General features: G+C 30.2%; 1 protein-coding gene across 3 annotated transcripts in view; it reads right to left on the bottom strand.

Annotated features, from left to right (window-relative positions):
• The window catches only part of Gycbeta100B (guanylate cyclase soluble subunit beta-1-like), a 98,198-nt gene that overhangs the window by 42,598 nt on the left and 36,769 nt on the right, over positions 1-18,831 (bottom strand). For all 3 annotated transcript variants that reach the window (XR_001343311.2, XM_014422359.2, XM_014422360.2), the window contains exon 7: positions 5,441-5,601. Coding sequence is in view for 2 of the 3 variants with exons in the window: in XM_014422359.2 (XP_014277845.1) it covers positions 5,441-5,601 (161 nt within the window). In the remaining variant the exon portion in view is untranslated. The remainder of the gene's footprint in view (positions 1-5,440; positions 5,602-18,831) is intronic.

The raw sequence follows: 18,831 nt of genomic DNA, 5'->3' as shown, positions 1-18,831 counted from the left end.
ATAATAATAATAATTGAGAATTACTTTATTTATTGAACAATCTGCAACAAACTTGGGCAATGAATAATAGTACTAATTGAACATATTCATACCAAAAATTAAAAAATAAATAAAATACAAGTAAATAAATAAAATCATTATACGAGATACATGCGCAGCTCTCACCGCGTCATTAATAAAAATATACTGCACTAGATGAGAATCGAACCCCCAACGTTCCGATCCGAGCGCACTGGGACCTACGCTCCAGTCCACACGGCCGTCATGTCCCTAATATGGAAGTATATCAATAAGTAAACAAATAGTATTTATCCAAGTAGACATTTGCTGTTGGACAGTTGCTATATTATAAATAGAGCGATAATAATGCGTGTCCATCCAGAAAGGAATCCTCAGCAATGTGCTCGCGGGCACCACTTAACATCATGTGAGCCCGGAGGCATCTACAATATAACCTCTACTAGCGTAAACCGTGAGAGTTTTTTAACGCTTTGCAGATTGTCGGATTTTCAATAAAGATTGTATACTTTTTCAATATATTATAATTAATTATAAATATAAGTGGAACTATTTCAAAATAGTAAATTATTTAAATATTATATTTTCTGTTTTCCTATTAATCATCATTATTGTTCAGTCAATCTACTGAAGGTTGCTAAAGCGAGTTGCTTATTGACAATAAGACTATACAAGAATATTTCTATCTATTACATTTCAGTATGAGCGATTTATTGTTAACGAGAGGCAAGTTAATGTGGGGAGTGCAGTGGCACCGTGGTAAGGCACGATGCTACTAACTGTGTTAGTGTGTTAATTTAAATTATTATTTTGACGATATAATACTATAACAGAACATGGGTGGTCTCATGGGGTAATAGAACAATGGCTTATCTGGTGACGTTTTCGCCGACACGGTTATATAAATTCAAAAAATTCGGATTTCTTAAATCCGACTGAACCCCTGACCCTCATGGGTGGTAGCGGTACAGATTTTCATTTTTTTTTTTTAATATGCAAGTTAATGTTTATATGGTAGAATTTTATGATATTCGGTTATTAATCAATACCTATTGTTTTTTTTCTCCTTTTTTATCCATAACAAAAATTGAATTACAGCGTTGGTGATAATGAATCCCACTTATTTTATACTTGGTACAATATGTACTTAGTATTTACACTTATTACAGTATTTTTGTTTTAAAAATATTATTAACAATATCCAATACCCAATTTAGATTGACAACCTGACATATAACCTATAAATATGTACGCAAGTTTTAAAAGGTTGAGCATTCCTGATCTATGGTCTTTACTTTTTTTCTTTTAATTTCTTCTCCTTAATGCTCCAACGAACACCTGATAACCATAATACGCAAATCGGGACCCCTTAAACCTTACACAAAAGCCCTTGCGATTTCAGCGGAGAACCGGGAGAAAATATATGTAAAAAAACGCGCCTACTCCGTGCGAAACCATGGTTAAGTAAGAGTTCATGGATGTCAATGATTAAAGAGTTGGGAAACAAACCCCTCATGAGAAACGAACCTCAAGAGAATATTAATACACTGGCATATGTTTGTCCTTAAGGTAAACTATTCAGCAATTATTTCTACTGGGGATATTATGGTGTAATGAATCCGACAACATTAACCAAAACAAGAAAGAATAAAAAATCAACCAATATCATTGTTTTTTATACAAAATTAAACTCAAATACTAATAAAACTGTTTATTATGAGCCAATGTTTCGCCAACGTTTTCTGATGATGCCCCACTATGTAGGGCTTCATCACAGCTAAAGAAGATACAGACCACACAAATAATGCTACAAAATAAGAGAACTTATAACATGAAATATTAGTAAACTAAGATGTGGCTAAATATAATTATATGAAAATATATATAAAAATCAACAAAGTAAATTAAAGAAAAAAAATTAAGACAGGTATTAAGGTACACAAAAAAGTATAAATAAACAACAATTAGAAAAAATTATTAGGCAATAAATAAAAATGGAAATAATAATAAATAAAAAATAGAGAAAAAAGAAATAGATGGAAAATAAGGGAAATAAAAGGCAAGAAACAAGTAAAATAACGTAAAGTACAAACATATAATATAAATATATAGTATAAAGAACAAACAGGATATAGGAGTGGGGGGAATTGGCGGTTGACAAATACGTTACGTTTAAAAGCAAAAAGATATAAAATAATTTAGATGTATTTCCTGTTAATCAAAAAATTTACAACTTTTTTTTTAAAAATTAACCGACAATAAAAGTCACCAAATACTATATGGCCAGTTAAAGATATTTTGGGTCTGTTATCAAGTTATATAATACAGTACTCTTACGTAGTATTATCTTAAAACTTGTTTCAAGTATCCCTTCCCTACCCCCAATGAATCATTTTGGGTAACACCAGATCGCGATAGAAAAATAAGCATTTTTTATTTTAATTTATTCGATTAGTTAATTTTCCAACTTACAATTACTAATTAATCTACATCGAAACTAATTTCAATTCCACAGTTGAGTATAAAGGTGAATGATGAATGTTTTAGTTAATCGCGTGTTATGCCAGTAATGCTTGTTAACCGATAAACACAATACCCCTGCAGGATGAGCAAACCATTGCTAATTTGTTTACAATCGATTAACTCGGAACTTTACAGTTGTAAGAGTGTTGATGACCTGGGATGCTCCGATGTTAACTTGTTTGTAAGATCAGGAACAAATAACGATTTCATTTCCTGTTTGAAAACATCGTAAATCATGATGTGTTCACTTTCAGTGTCTCTAGGACCCTCTAAATGTAGTTATTAGATGTTAGAAACAGTGACACCAAAGAGATATAGAGACAGTATAAAATTTATTTCATTTTATAAATATGATATTGAAATAAAAATATAATGATATTTGCTTATATACTAAATTTTATGCCGTTGGCTAAAAAGTACAAAATATGCAACAAAAATTAAAATAGTATAATTTAGCTCAAAAGAACAGATGTGCAATTTGTAGATCGTGAATAGGATATATAGTAACTTTTAAAATATGTTACACAGTGCAATATGTACATCTCGTTTCTACCCATTTTTTTTTTTTGTTTTTTTAACATCCCGTGTTGCTATAGAAATATTCCGGTTTTTCTTTACCGCCCGCAGTTCGCGCACTTACTGGGCAATACTAGAACTAATTGCCAAAAGGAGAATAATTGAGCTCGTATTATTAATAATAAATATTAATAGTTATTATCGTGCCATTATAATTAATTTAATTTTTAATGAATTCCAGGCAAATTTGTGCTTAAAACAATGATTTCATATTTAAAACTAGGAAAATCAAATTAACATAAATGGAATTGAGTCTAGGAAAACCTAAACATGTGAAAAATCGTGCTAAAACTTCTAAACATGTAATTCCGTGCACTATAAAACTAGTATCAATACAACTTCGTTGTCATGATTCATATATCTTTTGAGGCTCATTGAAATTTGAAGATACAGAACAAAAGATGAAATTGCACAAAAATCTGGTCTCTTATGATCACTGTACCTCAAAAAAGACGATAAAGATGAAAGTCGAATTGCATGCAATGGTTTGAAAAGATTACACTCAAGGGGATTATATGTATAAATCTGTACCGCTCCAATCCATTAAGGGGCAGGGGTGCAGTATTTTGTTTGGAAGTACAAGACGGTTGTGTAAGGAGGTGATTTGGTAAGAATCATGCTCGGTCATCACATTTTTCCTGAGTTAAGGGTATTCATGCGGTAGCCATTTTATAATAGACCCCGGAGGACCCCCGAACCCACAGGGTTGACTCACACCTACAGTAACAGAATAATAAATATATCCCTAAAACCTAAAAAACAAGAATTTAATTTAAGGTTTGCCTGGCTCCACTAAACCTTCGAATTCCTCTCGTATCCAATCTTTACAATCCAAAATCCTCAATGCTCCTTATTTTGTTACTAATAAAACCATCCATAAAGACCTAAATGTTCCTTATGTAACAGATCTAGCCCGAACCCGATATTATTCCTTCCATAATAAACTCCCCAACCACCCAAACCCACTCGTTTCTAACCTTGCTTCCTCTTCCATTCCTGGCAATCCTCCGAGGCGCCTGAAAAGAAGATGGCCTCGTGACCTTATATTGTAAACTGTTTTTAGAGTTCTACTACTGGGTAGTTTCTCTACATCCTGTATCATATCATTATGTCATTATGATCAAATTTACTGGTTGCATTTTTTTATACAATTGTAAATATCAACAAATAAATAAAATAAAAAAAATAAATAAAAAAATGTTTGCCTCTTTTCATATATGTGTGTATATAAAAAGATATTGGCATTGCGGAATGATGTCTCAGAAGAATGTAAATTGGTTGGAAAGGGGCGAATATCAATATCGACTCTTAAATTTTTACTATAACTTTAGCAAAATTGTTAAAAAGTATAGTAATTTATTTCCCTTCATAGTATAATTATAAAAACCGTTATAGTCCCATCAGTACACTCAGTCCTGATGTTGATGCAGCTCAGCCTTCTTTACCAGATGGATGACCACTAATTCCTTAAATAGATCGTTTATATTCTGCTGATTTGTTGTGCTCCAGGACTTCTAAGGACTTATTTCCCACTTTCTGGATCATGGGTGCTTAAGTCGTTTTATCGGAGTGCCATTATCCTTCAATAATATTTCCTCAGCACTGATCTTGTCCACTCACCTTAACATAAAATACTTCATTCCTTGTTTAGTTTTTTCAGAAGAAAAATTCATGAATACTTGAAACAAGAAATACAGTTTTGTACTGGTCTGTATGCTCTCCTCTCCTCGCATTAATCCAATATGGAGGTAATTTTTTTTTAAAATGAAAGGTGTGTTAGGCATCGTCATACTCATTCTAGAGACTTAAATAACCATGTAATTTATTTGGTATTTTAATTAACTGTAATTGTAATTTCTTCTATATGACAGGATCCATAGGATATCAGTTTTCTTTTCTTTTTTTTATATCTTTATCGAAATTTCCTACTGTTCATAATAATAGATTCAGCAAATTTGATGTAAGTTTGTAATGGAGTGTTATATGCGTGTAGAGAAACTACCCACAGGTAGCACTCCCTTAAAAAAAATATTAATTTATCTTTTTCATAGTTTATAATTATTTGTAAAATATTTTTGGTGAAAATGATTTGTTTATGAATTTTTAAAATAATGTTTAATGAAAATAACTTTTCATACAAAATCAATAAAAAAAACAAAACAAGTCTTATAGAATTATGAAGTGGAATTATTGTCCATTTTTTTTTTTCATGCTGACTATTTTACAATATGACTAATCTTCGTAATTTTCAATTAGATATATTGCTTTATGAAATAGTGATAGTATTTTTAACAATTTAAATTTTGAAATATGTTTTTCTTACCGGATCCATGAGCTCCGTGAGCAAATAAGTCCTTATGTCCCTGCCCTTCGGAAGGATGGTGGCTATCTTCTCCCCGACCTGGCGGATCTGTAGGTTACGATCAAAGAGAAAATGAAACGGGAAGATCTTGCAGAAGGTACGTGGGCTTACCCTTGGTGGACCTAAAATAGCAAAGACATGATTTAGATATTAATAAACAAGCATGGTGAACTAAATTTAAACTAAATAATGGTGATGTTACATTCTCATCATAGGTCTGTTAGAACCGATATAATAGCTGAAATTCGATTCAAATGAAACATATCTTGGCGTTCCAGATTGTGAAACATACTTTATAAAATGGAGACGCTCTTTATAAAATTATATATTTCAATACGCTTAGTAAACAGGTTAAAAAAAACTAAAAAATGTCACTGTCATGCTAAAAAAACCTCTATTCTCATCCAAAAAAACAGAACTGATCAACAATACGTTGCTTTGTTTCAAAAGTGGTTATTTATTTTGTGTTTGAAGTATTCTATAGACTGCCATGTATGTATTGGAGTTACTTAGGAACAATACTACTAGTTTTGGGACTGTCTGTAGTACGATACCTTTAGAGAAAGTTTCCCTAGTCTATGGTACTATCTTTGCAACACGTCTAGTTTAAAATCAAATCAAAATTTTTCTTTGTCAGATGTGACACTATTCAAGCAAAGCAGCGAATCATGAATACGAATGACTTTTCTCAACACATTAGCCTGTTGAAAGATAACGTCATGTTTGTTAAAATTTACTGAAAAGAAAAATAATAATCCCATTAAAACAACAAAACATATACATTTATTCAGAAACATCCAACTTGATTTCAATTTTTTGCCCAATAAAACACATTGTTTACATGGTTTATACGTGTTTACACACTGTGAAAAATGGAGTTATATAACCGAGGTGTCAGTAAGAGCTTCATGGTAGTATCATAAAGCGAAAGAATTTGCTACTTCACCTCAACATTACTTCAGCATGTCTTGGCTAACACAAAAGGTAACAACTTGGCTCCATCGAAGAGCAACCTATATATATTGACTACAGATTTAAATTAATTAAACCCACAAATGGCTGAATATCATTTTTTTCTTTATTCTGTTCGTATGAATCGGACAAATGCCGTAAAAAGCCCTATAAACCCTACCGGACTATTTTGACATACGGCGGGGTTATCCTATAACCAATCTATTCTAACAAGAGTGGGAAGGTTGTTCTTTCATTCCATGGTACCGCCATAATATAAAAGTCAATCCACCCAGACGGGATTCGAACCGGCGCAGCTGCAAACTTGAGGCTGGTAAGGTGACAACTCAGCACATTCGGCTACAACGGCCTTGGTTAGCAGATATCACCAACCTTTTTATACTTTAGGTTGTTGTCTAAACAATTAATTATTTTCCTAATTACTTATTTTAATTAATAACCCCTTAAGTCACCTCTAACTATTAGGTTGTCATATAATATCATGTTCAATGCTATCCTCATATAATGAAACATTGTAGAAAGGTTGATCCTACTGTTTCCAGAATAAGTTAAATTCGAATCTTCTTTTTTATCTTTCTTCCTAATGTCTAACACCACTTGGATTTCACATAAGATTTTTCTTTTTCGAGTCCAGAACGTTGGTTACACTCAAAATAAATCCAAGACACATCTTCTTTATCTTGCATATACTTTTTTAGTACTTCATCTTCTCCTATTTTACGAATAATCTAGGTAGATTTGAGAGGATAGGAATGATTTGAAAATATGGAGTTTGACGTTCTTCATTACCTTAATCTAGCTCACTATGATAATATAAATAGTGTGCCTGTTTCACGAGAGTCCGCTTTTCTTTTGGCATGCCTTGTTTATTTTCCTCTGATTATTTCAGCAACTCTAATTACTTTAACGTAATTACTTCCAACGTTTTATATTAATGCGAATAACAATTCAAAAACCCTTTACCGTTTGTTGTTTTTTCAGGGCGTCATCTAACATTTGCAAGCTATTCCACGCAAACAAGCTTGAATACATCATTTTTTTGGGGGGGGGGGAGGAGGAAGTCAGTCTAGACGGAAAGCGGAAATAGTATCATGCCATAATCCACGACACCCAAAAACCTACAGTCACCATAAGACCGGGCCCGCACACATCTGATTTTCGCCAGTTGCATCATGGTAAACGTACGAAATATGGTCCAAATGACAAGAGCCACACAGAGCTGTAAAGTTTGATTAGCATATAAATATAAGAGACTAAAAGCACTTGACGCAGAGTTAAATTGCAAAATCATAGGGTGCTAGTCGAAATAACAAGTCCTTCAAAAACTTATCATGAGGCGCAACCAACTCAAGTGGCCAACAAAGATCAACAACCTTCGACCTCAAAAACAATGATTTCTACGTATTCTGACGTCACCACAAAATATCTACCTCGCCTTCTGACATCTCAAGCCTGAGGCTAAAATACCTCAAAATGATATATCCTCCAGTATCATTTAGATGCAAACAACCTACAAATATACATGGGTACGTGGATGGGTGGCCACCCTACCGACGTACTCAGGGATGATATTGGCAGTATTGCTGGGCTTAAGAAAATTAAATGTCAGAATCCATTAAAAAATAGGCCTTTAATGATTTCCTTAACTGAACTAGTATTGCATTATTCATCGAAATTAGACACTATATCGAGAATTGAATTTTCAAGAAAAAAAATCTCTCAACAATGTATTATTTTTAATGCTATGCATTCCAAGTTCTCTATTGAGATCTGTTCAATATTATATTATTATATACAATAGATATTAAACCATATTTCAGTAAGGAGTTTTAATATTTAAATAAAAATGTATTTTACGGACATCAGAAGCATAGAGAGTTGTACCAGCGTACACAATTTAATTTTTGTGCATCGAAATGAATCAGTTTTCAAATGTAATATTGTTATGTTCAAATAGACCCAAATCACATTGGATTTTCTTCACTGTGATTTTTATTATTTAAATGCTTAAAAAAAAAATTTTATGCTTTGGTGCCCCAAAATATGGTTGTACCACTATAGCAATGGTGCAATCCTCGAAATGGTTTAGTCAATAATTTTTATGAATAAGTATTTATATATATATTTAATAATTAAATATAAGTATTTATTTATTTTAGATAAAATTATGGATGCTTAACACTGATAGTTTCTTTAATTGTTTGCAGTGGTTGGGGGTGGGAGGGCCTAAATATTATCCAAAACATCATATCATTCCTTTTCTTCATATTTCAGAAATTTAGTAATTGTCCTTTTTTAAATCAATCCACCATTGTACAAATTAGAGTGAACAACAAGAAAAGATATGATAGATTAATTACGTAAAGATAGGCACTTAGTGTAAAAACTATCATGACTACAGAAAATACTTTAATAGCCAACAAAAAAGAAAGATTTGGCCAACACAGTTTTACTTGACTCTTAAAACCAAAAAAAAAAATTCAAAAATAAATTCCAACTAATTATTTTTCATACAACGTGTCAGTCCCAAACATTTTATAGGGATATAAAAGACATTACGAGATAAAGATGATAAATTATAAAAATCAAACTTTCAATAGATGGTATGTAGTTTAGGAAAACGAATTAATAAATAAAATTATGGATATGAAAAATATGTGATGTAGAATAATGAAAAGGTTGAAGGTAGGCACACAGCTCGAAACGTCCACTGTAATGAATAATTTGAGAAGTGAAAGAGTTGATTTTTTTATGTAATATTGTTTTATATTATATTATTATATGTAATATATAGGAAACAACTGATTTTTATCCACTAAATGATGTGTAGGAGAGGCACAGTGATAATTAACAGGAGTAGCTGATGGACATACTACCGAAATTAGTAACAATGAAAACCTAGTTTTTCCAACCAGTCGAAGAATCAGGTTCAGCGTCTACAAGCACAACTGTTCCGTGGTACAGCGATTTCCCTAACTGCCTAAATGTTGTGTTAAAAACCTTTAATTGGATATGAATGAATTAATAATGCGCACGTGTGTCGAGAAAGTTGATAATTATTTATTATTCAACCGGTCATTATTGTTCAATCTGATAAAGGCATAGCGCGATAGTTACAGCTAATGCTTGAGTCTGCCGTTTATCTATCATTTTTAAATCAGTGACGCATAAGGTAGGCTTCCCAAATATTTAAAAAATCAAAGCATAAAACCGTTGTAGAAGGCTGGATTTTTTTTTCCTCGAGTCATATCGGTTCCGGTCAATTTCATGAGACATTACCAAACTATTTAATAATATTAAGATAGGAAAAAAATATTTTGAAAAAGGGGGTCTGTCGGGGAGTTGCCTCACATATTGTGACCACACAGAGTCGTTACTGGCACTGCCAATTCCAAATCAAGATTAAAGAAAAGCTACAAAAAAAAAAAAATGCTCCAATTGTTGATAGGAATACCAACTATCAAGAAAATCCTGAACAACAGGTAATGAAAAATTGTATGCTATCATATTGGGTGAGCTCTTACTATCGCGACTATCGTCATTATCACTGGTGGAAACACCACTTAAGATTATAGTATCATAAATAGATAAGAGTTTAATAAAAACATTCGAATCATTTTATGAAATCAACAGCTATTTCTCCTGAATTTCGACTTAATATGACTACTTTTCCAGGTTGTTGCTAACTTATGTTCAGGATAAAAGATAAAAAGAAATATACAAAACAAAGAAATAATAAATTAGAAATTTGATATATTAGAACTCTTATTGTTTGCTTAAACTAATTTTTTATTTATTTTCTTTTTCATTCATTGGTGCGACAGACCGTGGAGGTCCAATACATCGCGCGTTTCTTGATGTGGTTTTCATAGGATGGGTCCGTCACTCCCAAGCCTATTTTTGTGAGTGCCACCCATTGGCTGACGTGCCTCACAGATGCCCGGGGGGAGATTGTGAGTGAGTATTGCATAATTTTCTGCTTGAAAAAATTCCGGGTAGGGCCGGACTCGAACTCGCAATCAGCAGACAGGCGCGTTACCACGCTGCTACTGTCACCCCCCAACTAATGCCGACTAAAATAATCCTTTTAATTTTGATATATTTTTTTTTTGTTTTCATCATATTCTATTAGTTAATATCTTCATTGATGATGATTAGAGGCCGGTTTTATTTACTCTAAAAAACAGAAAAACTTGCTGAAAAATGTGGAAAATAGTGTAATAAAAACTTAAAATGTGTAAAACTGCAAACAAAACACCCCAATCTAGCAAAAATTAACTTTATTGTATAATTAATAAAATTTATATATACATGAAAACCTTCTCTAAAGTTATTTGAATTAAAATAATCTTGTAAAATACTTTGTACAAACATAAACAAGAAACTAAAAAACTTAAAATCGTTAATTTAAAAAAGTGAATTTTCGTTTCAATTAACAGGACATAAAAATTTAATGATAACCTTTTTAAAACCACCAAAATTTTATGATTTAGGAGAATTCATGAGTGCCAAATCCTGATTTTTTAAAACACAGTATTTTCGGTTTGTTTCCATTTCCTGCGCATCGCAGCAATTACCAGACATAACTAGAATAAGTAGGCGAGAAAAGAATAATTGAAATCGTATGAATGCTTAAATTGAATATTAATTGTTAATTTCATGGCATTATTCAATTACTGATTTGTATATTTAAGCAATGATTTCTCAGTTCAAACTAAAAAAATCAAAAATATAATTTCGTGCGGAAAATCCTCACAATATACAAATTCCTGCAGTAACATATATAATACGTAAAACTAAATATAAAACAAATAAAACGTTCTTTTCATGACTAGAATTTCTTTCAAGATTTGGATGAATTTATAAACTGGGAACTAGGGAACAATTCAGTCCATAATCAGTTTTTTAAATGGTGTAGACTGATTTTCCAAAACCTTAAAGTTTTTAATTTTTATATCACTTCTTTACTGTGTTTATTTTGATTTTAAAAATTGTAAAATAATGAAAAAAATAAATTTTATAATTATTATCTATATAGATATTATAGTAGAAGAGATATAATGAAATCATTAGTGATAGGAAAAAGTAATTTTCACAAAAAATGGGTTACAATTTTTGTGTTCGTTTTTATCTTAAAGAATCTTTTTGATATACTAAAAGTTTTAAAAAATCGAAGCATTTTTTAAACTTTATTCTAATTGTTTAAAATGAATCCTAACTTTTTTAGCATACAATTTTCTTTTAATCAATAATTATATCACATTTTTCGAGAAAAAAAATTTAAATTAAAAAAAAAGATTATAAATTAAGATAGTTGCTCTAATGACCCAGTCCTTCAATATAGGTGTATTCTCGTATCTTTTCTAATGTAAATAATTATTATAAATGACTCATGATTTATAACTCCTCCATCAACAGACAAAGTAGTCCAATGAAATAGATTCTTAGAAGAAACTTCTAGTTCTTAGTTTCTTTTTCAGATATTTGTGATCAACATTATTTTATACTAATCTTTATTTTCCATTATCAAAACAACACAGGAAATCTCGTGATCATTCATAAATAATACAGAAGGCATTTGAGACCGATCCTCTTTATATAACAGAAAGGAATTAGACGTTCCGTAACTACAGACCAGAACACTAGTCTTCTCTACACTATAATTGTCAGATAACTACAACGATTTACACAACGGGCGACTCTCCACTTACCGTTACACCGTAATTCGATGATGATGAAGACAAAATACTGTTTAAATACCACCTGTGTTCATGGAGCTCGCCGCACGCCTGCATCAATACCCGAGCAATGTACTCTTTGTTTACTTTTGTTAGGTTGTTGGAGAAATGTAACGGTTCAGAACAGCACACGACATGGCTAAAAAAATACTTGAGAGGAATAAAAGAGGACAACAATCAGCTGAAATAATGTAAGAGCTATTACACATCGCGCTCCAGTTGCAAACTGTGCCAACAAAAAAACTTACTATAACACACTAATGTTATACGATTCACACTCGAAGTTTTAATTCATGCACGCACAAGCTAATAAAAATACCATATTATAAACATGGTCATCATTAAGATCCTTTATATATGATCATTAAGATCCTTTTATATTTAAAATTAATATCAAAGTATATTTGCTTCTGTCCACACAAGAACTATGACGGACATATGTAGCATACTCGCTGAAGAATATAAGTTAGAACCAAAAAAACAAATTTCAGGCCTTTTGCCGTAAAATTATTTTACAATTATCTTTATTTTCAAGTTAGTTAGATAGAAATACTTTCTTCACCTATGCTGCCCAAATACATCATGTACACAGCATACTTATCAATCCGTAATCGGACATATATAAATAATAAAAAAAACTTTTTTTTTTCCCTACAGTTCCCTTTTATAATCAATTTCAGTTTATACGCCAAATACAAATATTTCAATTCATTCCTTTTTTTTCGTTCCCTTTTCTGTTCCAAATCTTCCAAATGTTTAAAACATCATAGCAAATCTTGAGGTCATTCTAAAATAATAGACAAAGCATTTGAGACCGATTCTCTTCTTTTCTTTTTGTGGCCAAGACCCATTGGAGTCCTATACTGCCTAAGGATGGTTGGGGGTCATTTTTTTCATTTTATGGGGCCGCCACTCAATGAAAAAAGTCGACGCCCCAAAAAATCAATGCCCCAGGCCGGATTCGAACCAGCACCAGCAGATCTCAGATTGGTAAGACAGCGACTAACCACCTCAGCTACGGACGGCCCTGGCCGATCTTCTTGTTATATAACTTAAACGACCCCTATTACATATAAAACACCACAACATGATTAAAACTACAAATAACAGGAAATGTTAAAATGACCAAGTAGTTGATCTCCAGGAAAAATACTAGCCTAACCCAAAGAGGCCAGGTGCCATTAAAAGCGTCTAATTCACTTATGATTACGTTAAGGACTCCTTGGATTAGCTAGATGTAAGCCTATACCAACTAAAAATCGGCAGTAGGTTTAGGCTGATTTCGTGTTGGGGCATGAGAGATTCGAAGGAAATAAGGCTACAAGGAAACTATCTAAGAAAGGATTAGAAATTACGCCAGTCGGCCCAGAACCATTCTCCAATATATCAAACAGCTTAATCTAAAAAATATTGTAACTTGGTAACTGAACTAGAAAAATACTTAATAGACTTGAATGAAACAGTAGGTATTTTATCAAATTGTCAAAGGATAAAGCAAACTTTCACATCGATTTAGCAAGGAAAGAGTCGAGAACAATAACTTGTCCACTTATGGGTCATTCGTTAAACCGTTAAAGTATCATATAAAAAAAAATGAGGACTCTACTCACTGTCCACGTTTAAGTAATGAAGGAATGGGCAAATTATTAGTAAATGAGAAGTCCTCACTTAAAAGATCTAAATAGAACTCACAAGGAAGAAACACCAATTGTAATGAAATTTTATTTACTAATGTGATACTAAGAAGAAAAGTTTTCTGACCTCGCTCTATATGAATTTAAAGGTTATTATGTACCAATTGATTTGTTTTCATGAAGGATAAGAAAAAAAGATTGCTAATCGTTTAAAATGTACGAATAATGTAAAATTACGCTTTGAGTAAAATTGGCTAACAGATTCGCTTTCCGCAGCTTTTAAAACTCTTAAATTTGAATTTTCTTAGAAATTAAAAAATATTTTACCTGAACCACTTAGCTAAGTTCCTCGGTCCAATTTTTTTTTAATACCTTATGCCAAATACACATTTTTTTCCTTCTAAACGAAAAAACAAATCGAAAACAATATAAATTGAAACAGAGGAAAGCAAAGAAACTATCATAAAAATAAATTATTGCATTTACATGAAATATGTTATGTAATTATCACTAAAAAAAATATTGAAATCGGTGTTTCTATAGCCTCCTCTTGTTAAATCTGTCCTGATGGGTATTACGAATTAGAACCTAAGAAATACTAATTTATATTCTTCCAACCTATGGCAATATTTTTTTAAGGGAAATAAAAACTATTAATTTTATATCCCCTGTTCTAATTTGTTTACGAAGGTATGGTTTGTGCCATTTCAATTATTTTATTACCTCCGATTATAGTTTTGATAGATTAGTCGAGTCGTGTTGAAGTAATTGAAATTTTTTATAAAATTAAACTCCGATGGTATTTATTAGATCTAAATGTATAAAAAAAAATCATAAAAACCAAAAATACTACTACTAAAGTAAATAAAAAAATGTGGTTTTAGAGTCCTTTAATGACCTTAAATTCGAATTTTCATAGAAACTGAAAAATATTTTACCTGTTTAGTTTGAGTAAAGTAATCATGTTTGAGAGATAAAAAAAGTAAGAAAACTTTGTTTTTTTTAATGAGAATTTGTACTTAGACATTTGAGGTGCAAAAACTAATATCAACTTTGTTTCTTCCTAAAAAAAATTTCAATCAAATCGCCATATCAGTCGCTCCAAATTATGACAATTTTGTACACATATTATTGCTGAACCGCCCGGGTAAACTTTTTTTCTTATTCTGCGCGACAAAACAAGTCGATAACCTTAAACGCATAGGCAGCAAAGGCTAAAAAATATTAAAAATTGGTTAAAATTATGTAAAATGATTTTTTTCTTGTTAAGAATCCACGGAAACGTGGCGAATATTTTTTGACTTTAAATCACAAATTTCATTGAATTCGGTGATCCTACGTCCGTAGAATCTTTTGATAGCTCATTTAGTTGCAACTAAATGCACCTCTATTTTTTTTTATCTGCGATTGATTAATCAAAAACCCGGTTTTCGACGAAAACATTATATTGAATTCTTACACAGTTTGCTTTATACATTTATTTCTTTATAGTAATATGTTTTTTATATTATAAACATGGAAAAAGAGGGGAGAAATGTATTACATTTTCATCTTACATTATTATTTTAAACAGTTCTATTATTATTATTATTATGAATATTAATTTCATAACAGATTTACATTACATAAAATTGATATTTTGAATAATTTATTAGCGATATAAATATGGCATTTGATAATATTTTCATTGTATATATTAATTATTAAATAAACATTTTCAATTTAAGAAATAATTCTCATTTTTGTCCCATATCACATTGATTGGCCCCACTGTGCAACGGGGTCATTCACACAGTTCGACTGCTCTGACAGGTTAGAGAACATATCGCAACTGTTTCCAAAGTATATCGAAATCGTTGGCTCTTTCGAAAAAGGCTTTTCGCACCAGTAACAGCCTCCATTCTTCGCTGCAACGGCAAGGACATATATTTTTCTAGGCACTGTACCCGATAGGGGACACAATGCGGCACATTGCGATGAAAACAACGTCAAATGAACCGTGTTGGTAGCATTGTTGCCGCAAAGGTTGCGCGTTCGAGGTCGCTTGAGTATCTTAACAAGAAACTAATACAACAAACGGAATTTTAAATAAAAATATCTTAATTACTTCTCGATATACGCAGTATCATTAGAAAAAAATTAAGTTTATCAGTTCCTGTATAAAATTAAGATATTTAGATCAAAGTAAATATATATTACTATGGTGGCATATAGCAAATAATACTTCACAACTGACATTAAATTTAAAATTTTAACAAGCAAAATTTAAAATTTTCTATATAATTTCAATATTCTTCTTTTACATTTTAACTACCAGACCCCATTAATTAAATCTCTAAATTGCTAGATTTGGGAATGTATCTTGATTAACTGAACACAATTGAAAGTTTGATATCGATTAATGTATTTAGTTAAAATTGAAAATACATTATTTTTATTCACACATTAGATTAATTGTAAAATACATCAATTTAGTTTATAGCAGTAAATAAGAATACATAATAAAAATATATAATAAAAGTGAGAATATATAATTTTTATATTTTAGGTGGCTTTATGCACTTTACTAACAGGTTTCCATAAAATTGTTTCGTATTCATTACTAATATTGGACCAATAAGGATCTATGTAGGCAATTAAGTACCAGTCGAAGGATCCTTTAGAATGCTCGGCGTTGTACAGTTTTCAAGTTATAATAAAAAAAAATAAAATAAATAATTTAAAGATAACCTACCTGAATTCTATTTTTTTTTAAATGTAGATAAAAGTCCAATAAGCCGTATCTTCATAAATAATAGTCCGATATCAATGATTTTTTTTTGTTTTGCAGGGAATTTAATCACAATTTAAATAACATTATTCAAGAACGAATATTATTATTATTAATAACATTATTTTTTCCAACGGTTGCAAAGCAGTAATGTAGAATTTAGTTAAAATGAAATAAAATTTAAAAAAGAATAAAAGTTATGAAAGATTATATGAAATATGGACATTGGGATAAAAAAAAAAAAAAATCACGTTTAAAAATTTCTAACTTTTAATTTTTTAATAAATGGTATTTATAAAAATTTCAGACGTCAAAAACGAATATGATTTGTTTTTCCTAAAAATAAAAATTACTGACCTATTTTACAGGATATTAGATTTTTGAATTTTTTTTTTTTGTGAATATAATGTAATTTAGAGAATTCAGTAATATTTTATATTATTCTTCAGAAAGAAACAAATTGAATGATATATAATAATTTTCTGAGCTTTGCGGCAATAGTGTTCATTTCTGTTCATTTTTTTACAGGATAAATCAGTCATTTTCAGTAACTTTCAACCTTTCCATGACGACAAGGAAAATTTTGGAAAATAAAATCAGAATGTAAATCGGTGGAATGCTTCGAAAGTATATTGCGGGAAAATATTTATTTGATACTGTCAAAGTTCCGATACTTCTTCATGTCATAAGTGATTTTGTTTGAAAATAGTACCTAATTTTTTTCTCATATCATTTTATGTTTTTCTAATAATCATCCTTATCGTTCTGTTTTCTTCTTTTTTTAGAGACAACTGTATTTATTACACTATATTCCATTTATTTATACCTATTGCTAGAATGGTATATTTTATAATTAGTAAGGTATATAAACAGTAAATACTTAAACGATTTTAATTAAACTCATTATATAAATGTAAAATTAAATCCTCATTAATATTGCATAGGTTTAGTTCTAATTGAAACAGTTTGAAAGGGCAAAATGCCAAATTTTCAAAACGGTGGCCTATAAATTACTTTAAATTTTGTTTATTTGAAATAATTATTCGTCCTTCATTATTAGCGGTAATCAAAACTTGGTAATAATAAACTATAAAAGATATTTATTATTAACTCAAGAAGAAATATGTTATAAACTAATTCCCGAAAATAAGGGTAGTATTTTAGATATATAATATACCGTTGATGGGCAAAATACTGAAATAAAATTTTTATCTGACATATAAATTCTTGAAAATCCACAAAAGCAAAAACGCATATACTTAACGGATAAGACGCGTGAGAAAAACATTACCATGCGTTAATTATGATAAATGAAAATGTTGTAACATCTATAATTTTGACTTTCACTTATACATATATCGAAATACAATAAGGGAATATTGTTAATTGCTTATATAATTTTCACAACAAATAAACAATTAGAAGTGAAATTTAAATGAAATTCATATAGAAGTAAGTGAATAGTGATCATTTAATCTGATAAACTTCAAAACACCTAGTACAAATCTTGTATACATTATAGATATCATAGAAACTGATATCTATGCTATTAATAATAGTAAAAGAGATATAAGGGAAAAAAAAGTGTCAGATAAAAATAATTTCAACAAAGACGGTGTTTGAACTTTTTTCTTTGTCTAGAAACATTTAAGCGTGGAAAATGCGGTTAAAATACCTACTAAATGAAGTTTTTTTTTTCAAAAATCTTGAATAGTATTAATTTACACAACATATCATGCTGAATGTATTGCAGTTGGGATGATATCTGTCAAAATATATTGACAATATGTTTATATTTTGTTATTTGGAAGATAACTTTCGTTTTTGAAAGATCTCAGGAAAGACCTAAAGGCTCTATGTGGACTCAAATTTTAGAAACTTTATACTACTTTAAAAGTTTTTATTAATTGTATCATGCGGTATTATTAATTTCATATATTTTTTATTGAAAAATGCAGACAATTTCAGTATTTTCAGTTGTTTTTTTTTTTTGGATACCATTTTGTTATTTATTAATTTAAAAAAGAAATAAAATAATCTTTAAAAATTTAAATTTTATGAGAATTTGTTAAATATTTTTATATTATATATTTTTTTTTATCAATATTTCTTAAATTATTCTTCTTCATTTAATTTTTTTTTTTTAATTTTGTAAGAAATTAATTATCCTACAAAATTAAATAAAAGTTAAGAAATATTGATACTAGCAAATATTATATAAAACAGTATTACAAAAAT

Source organism: Halyomorpha halys, unplaced genomic scaffold (assembly GCF_000696795.3).
Source record: "Halyomorpha halys isolate HHAL.00 unplaced genomic scaffold, Hhal_1.1 Scaffold367.1, whole genome shotgun sequence".
Classification (NCBI taxonomy): Eukaryota; Metazoa; Arthropoda; class Insecta; order Hemiptera; family Pentatomidae; genus Halyomorpha; species Halyomorpha halys.
This window is presented reverse-complemented; position numbering and strand designations above follow the sequence as displayed.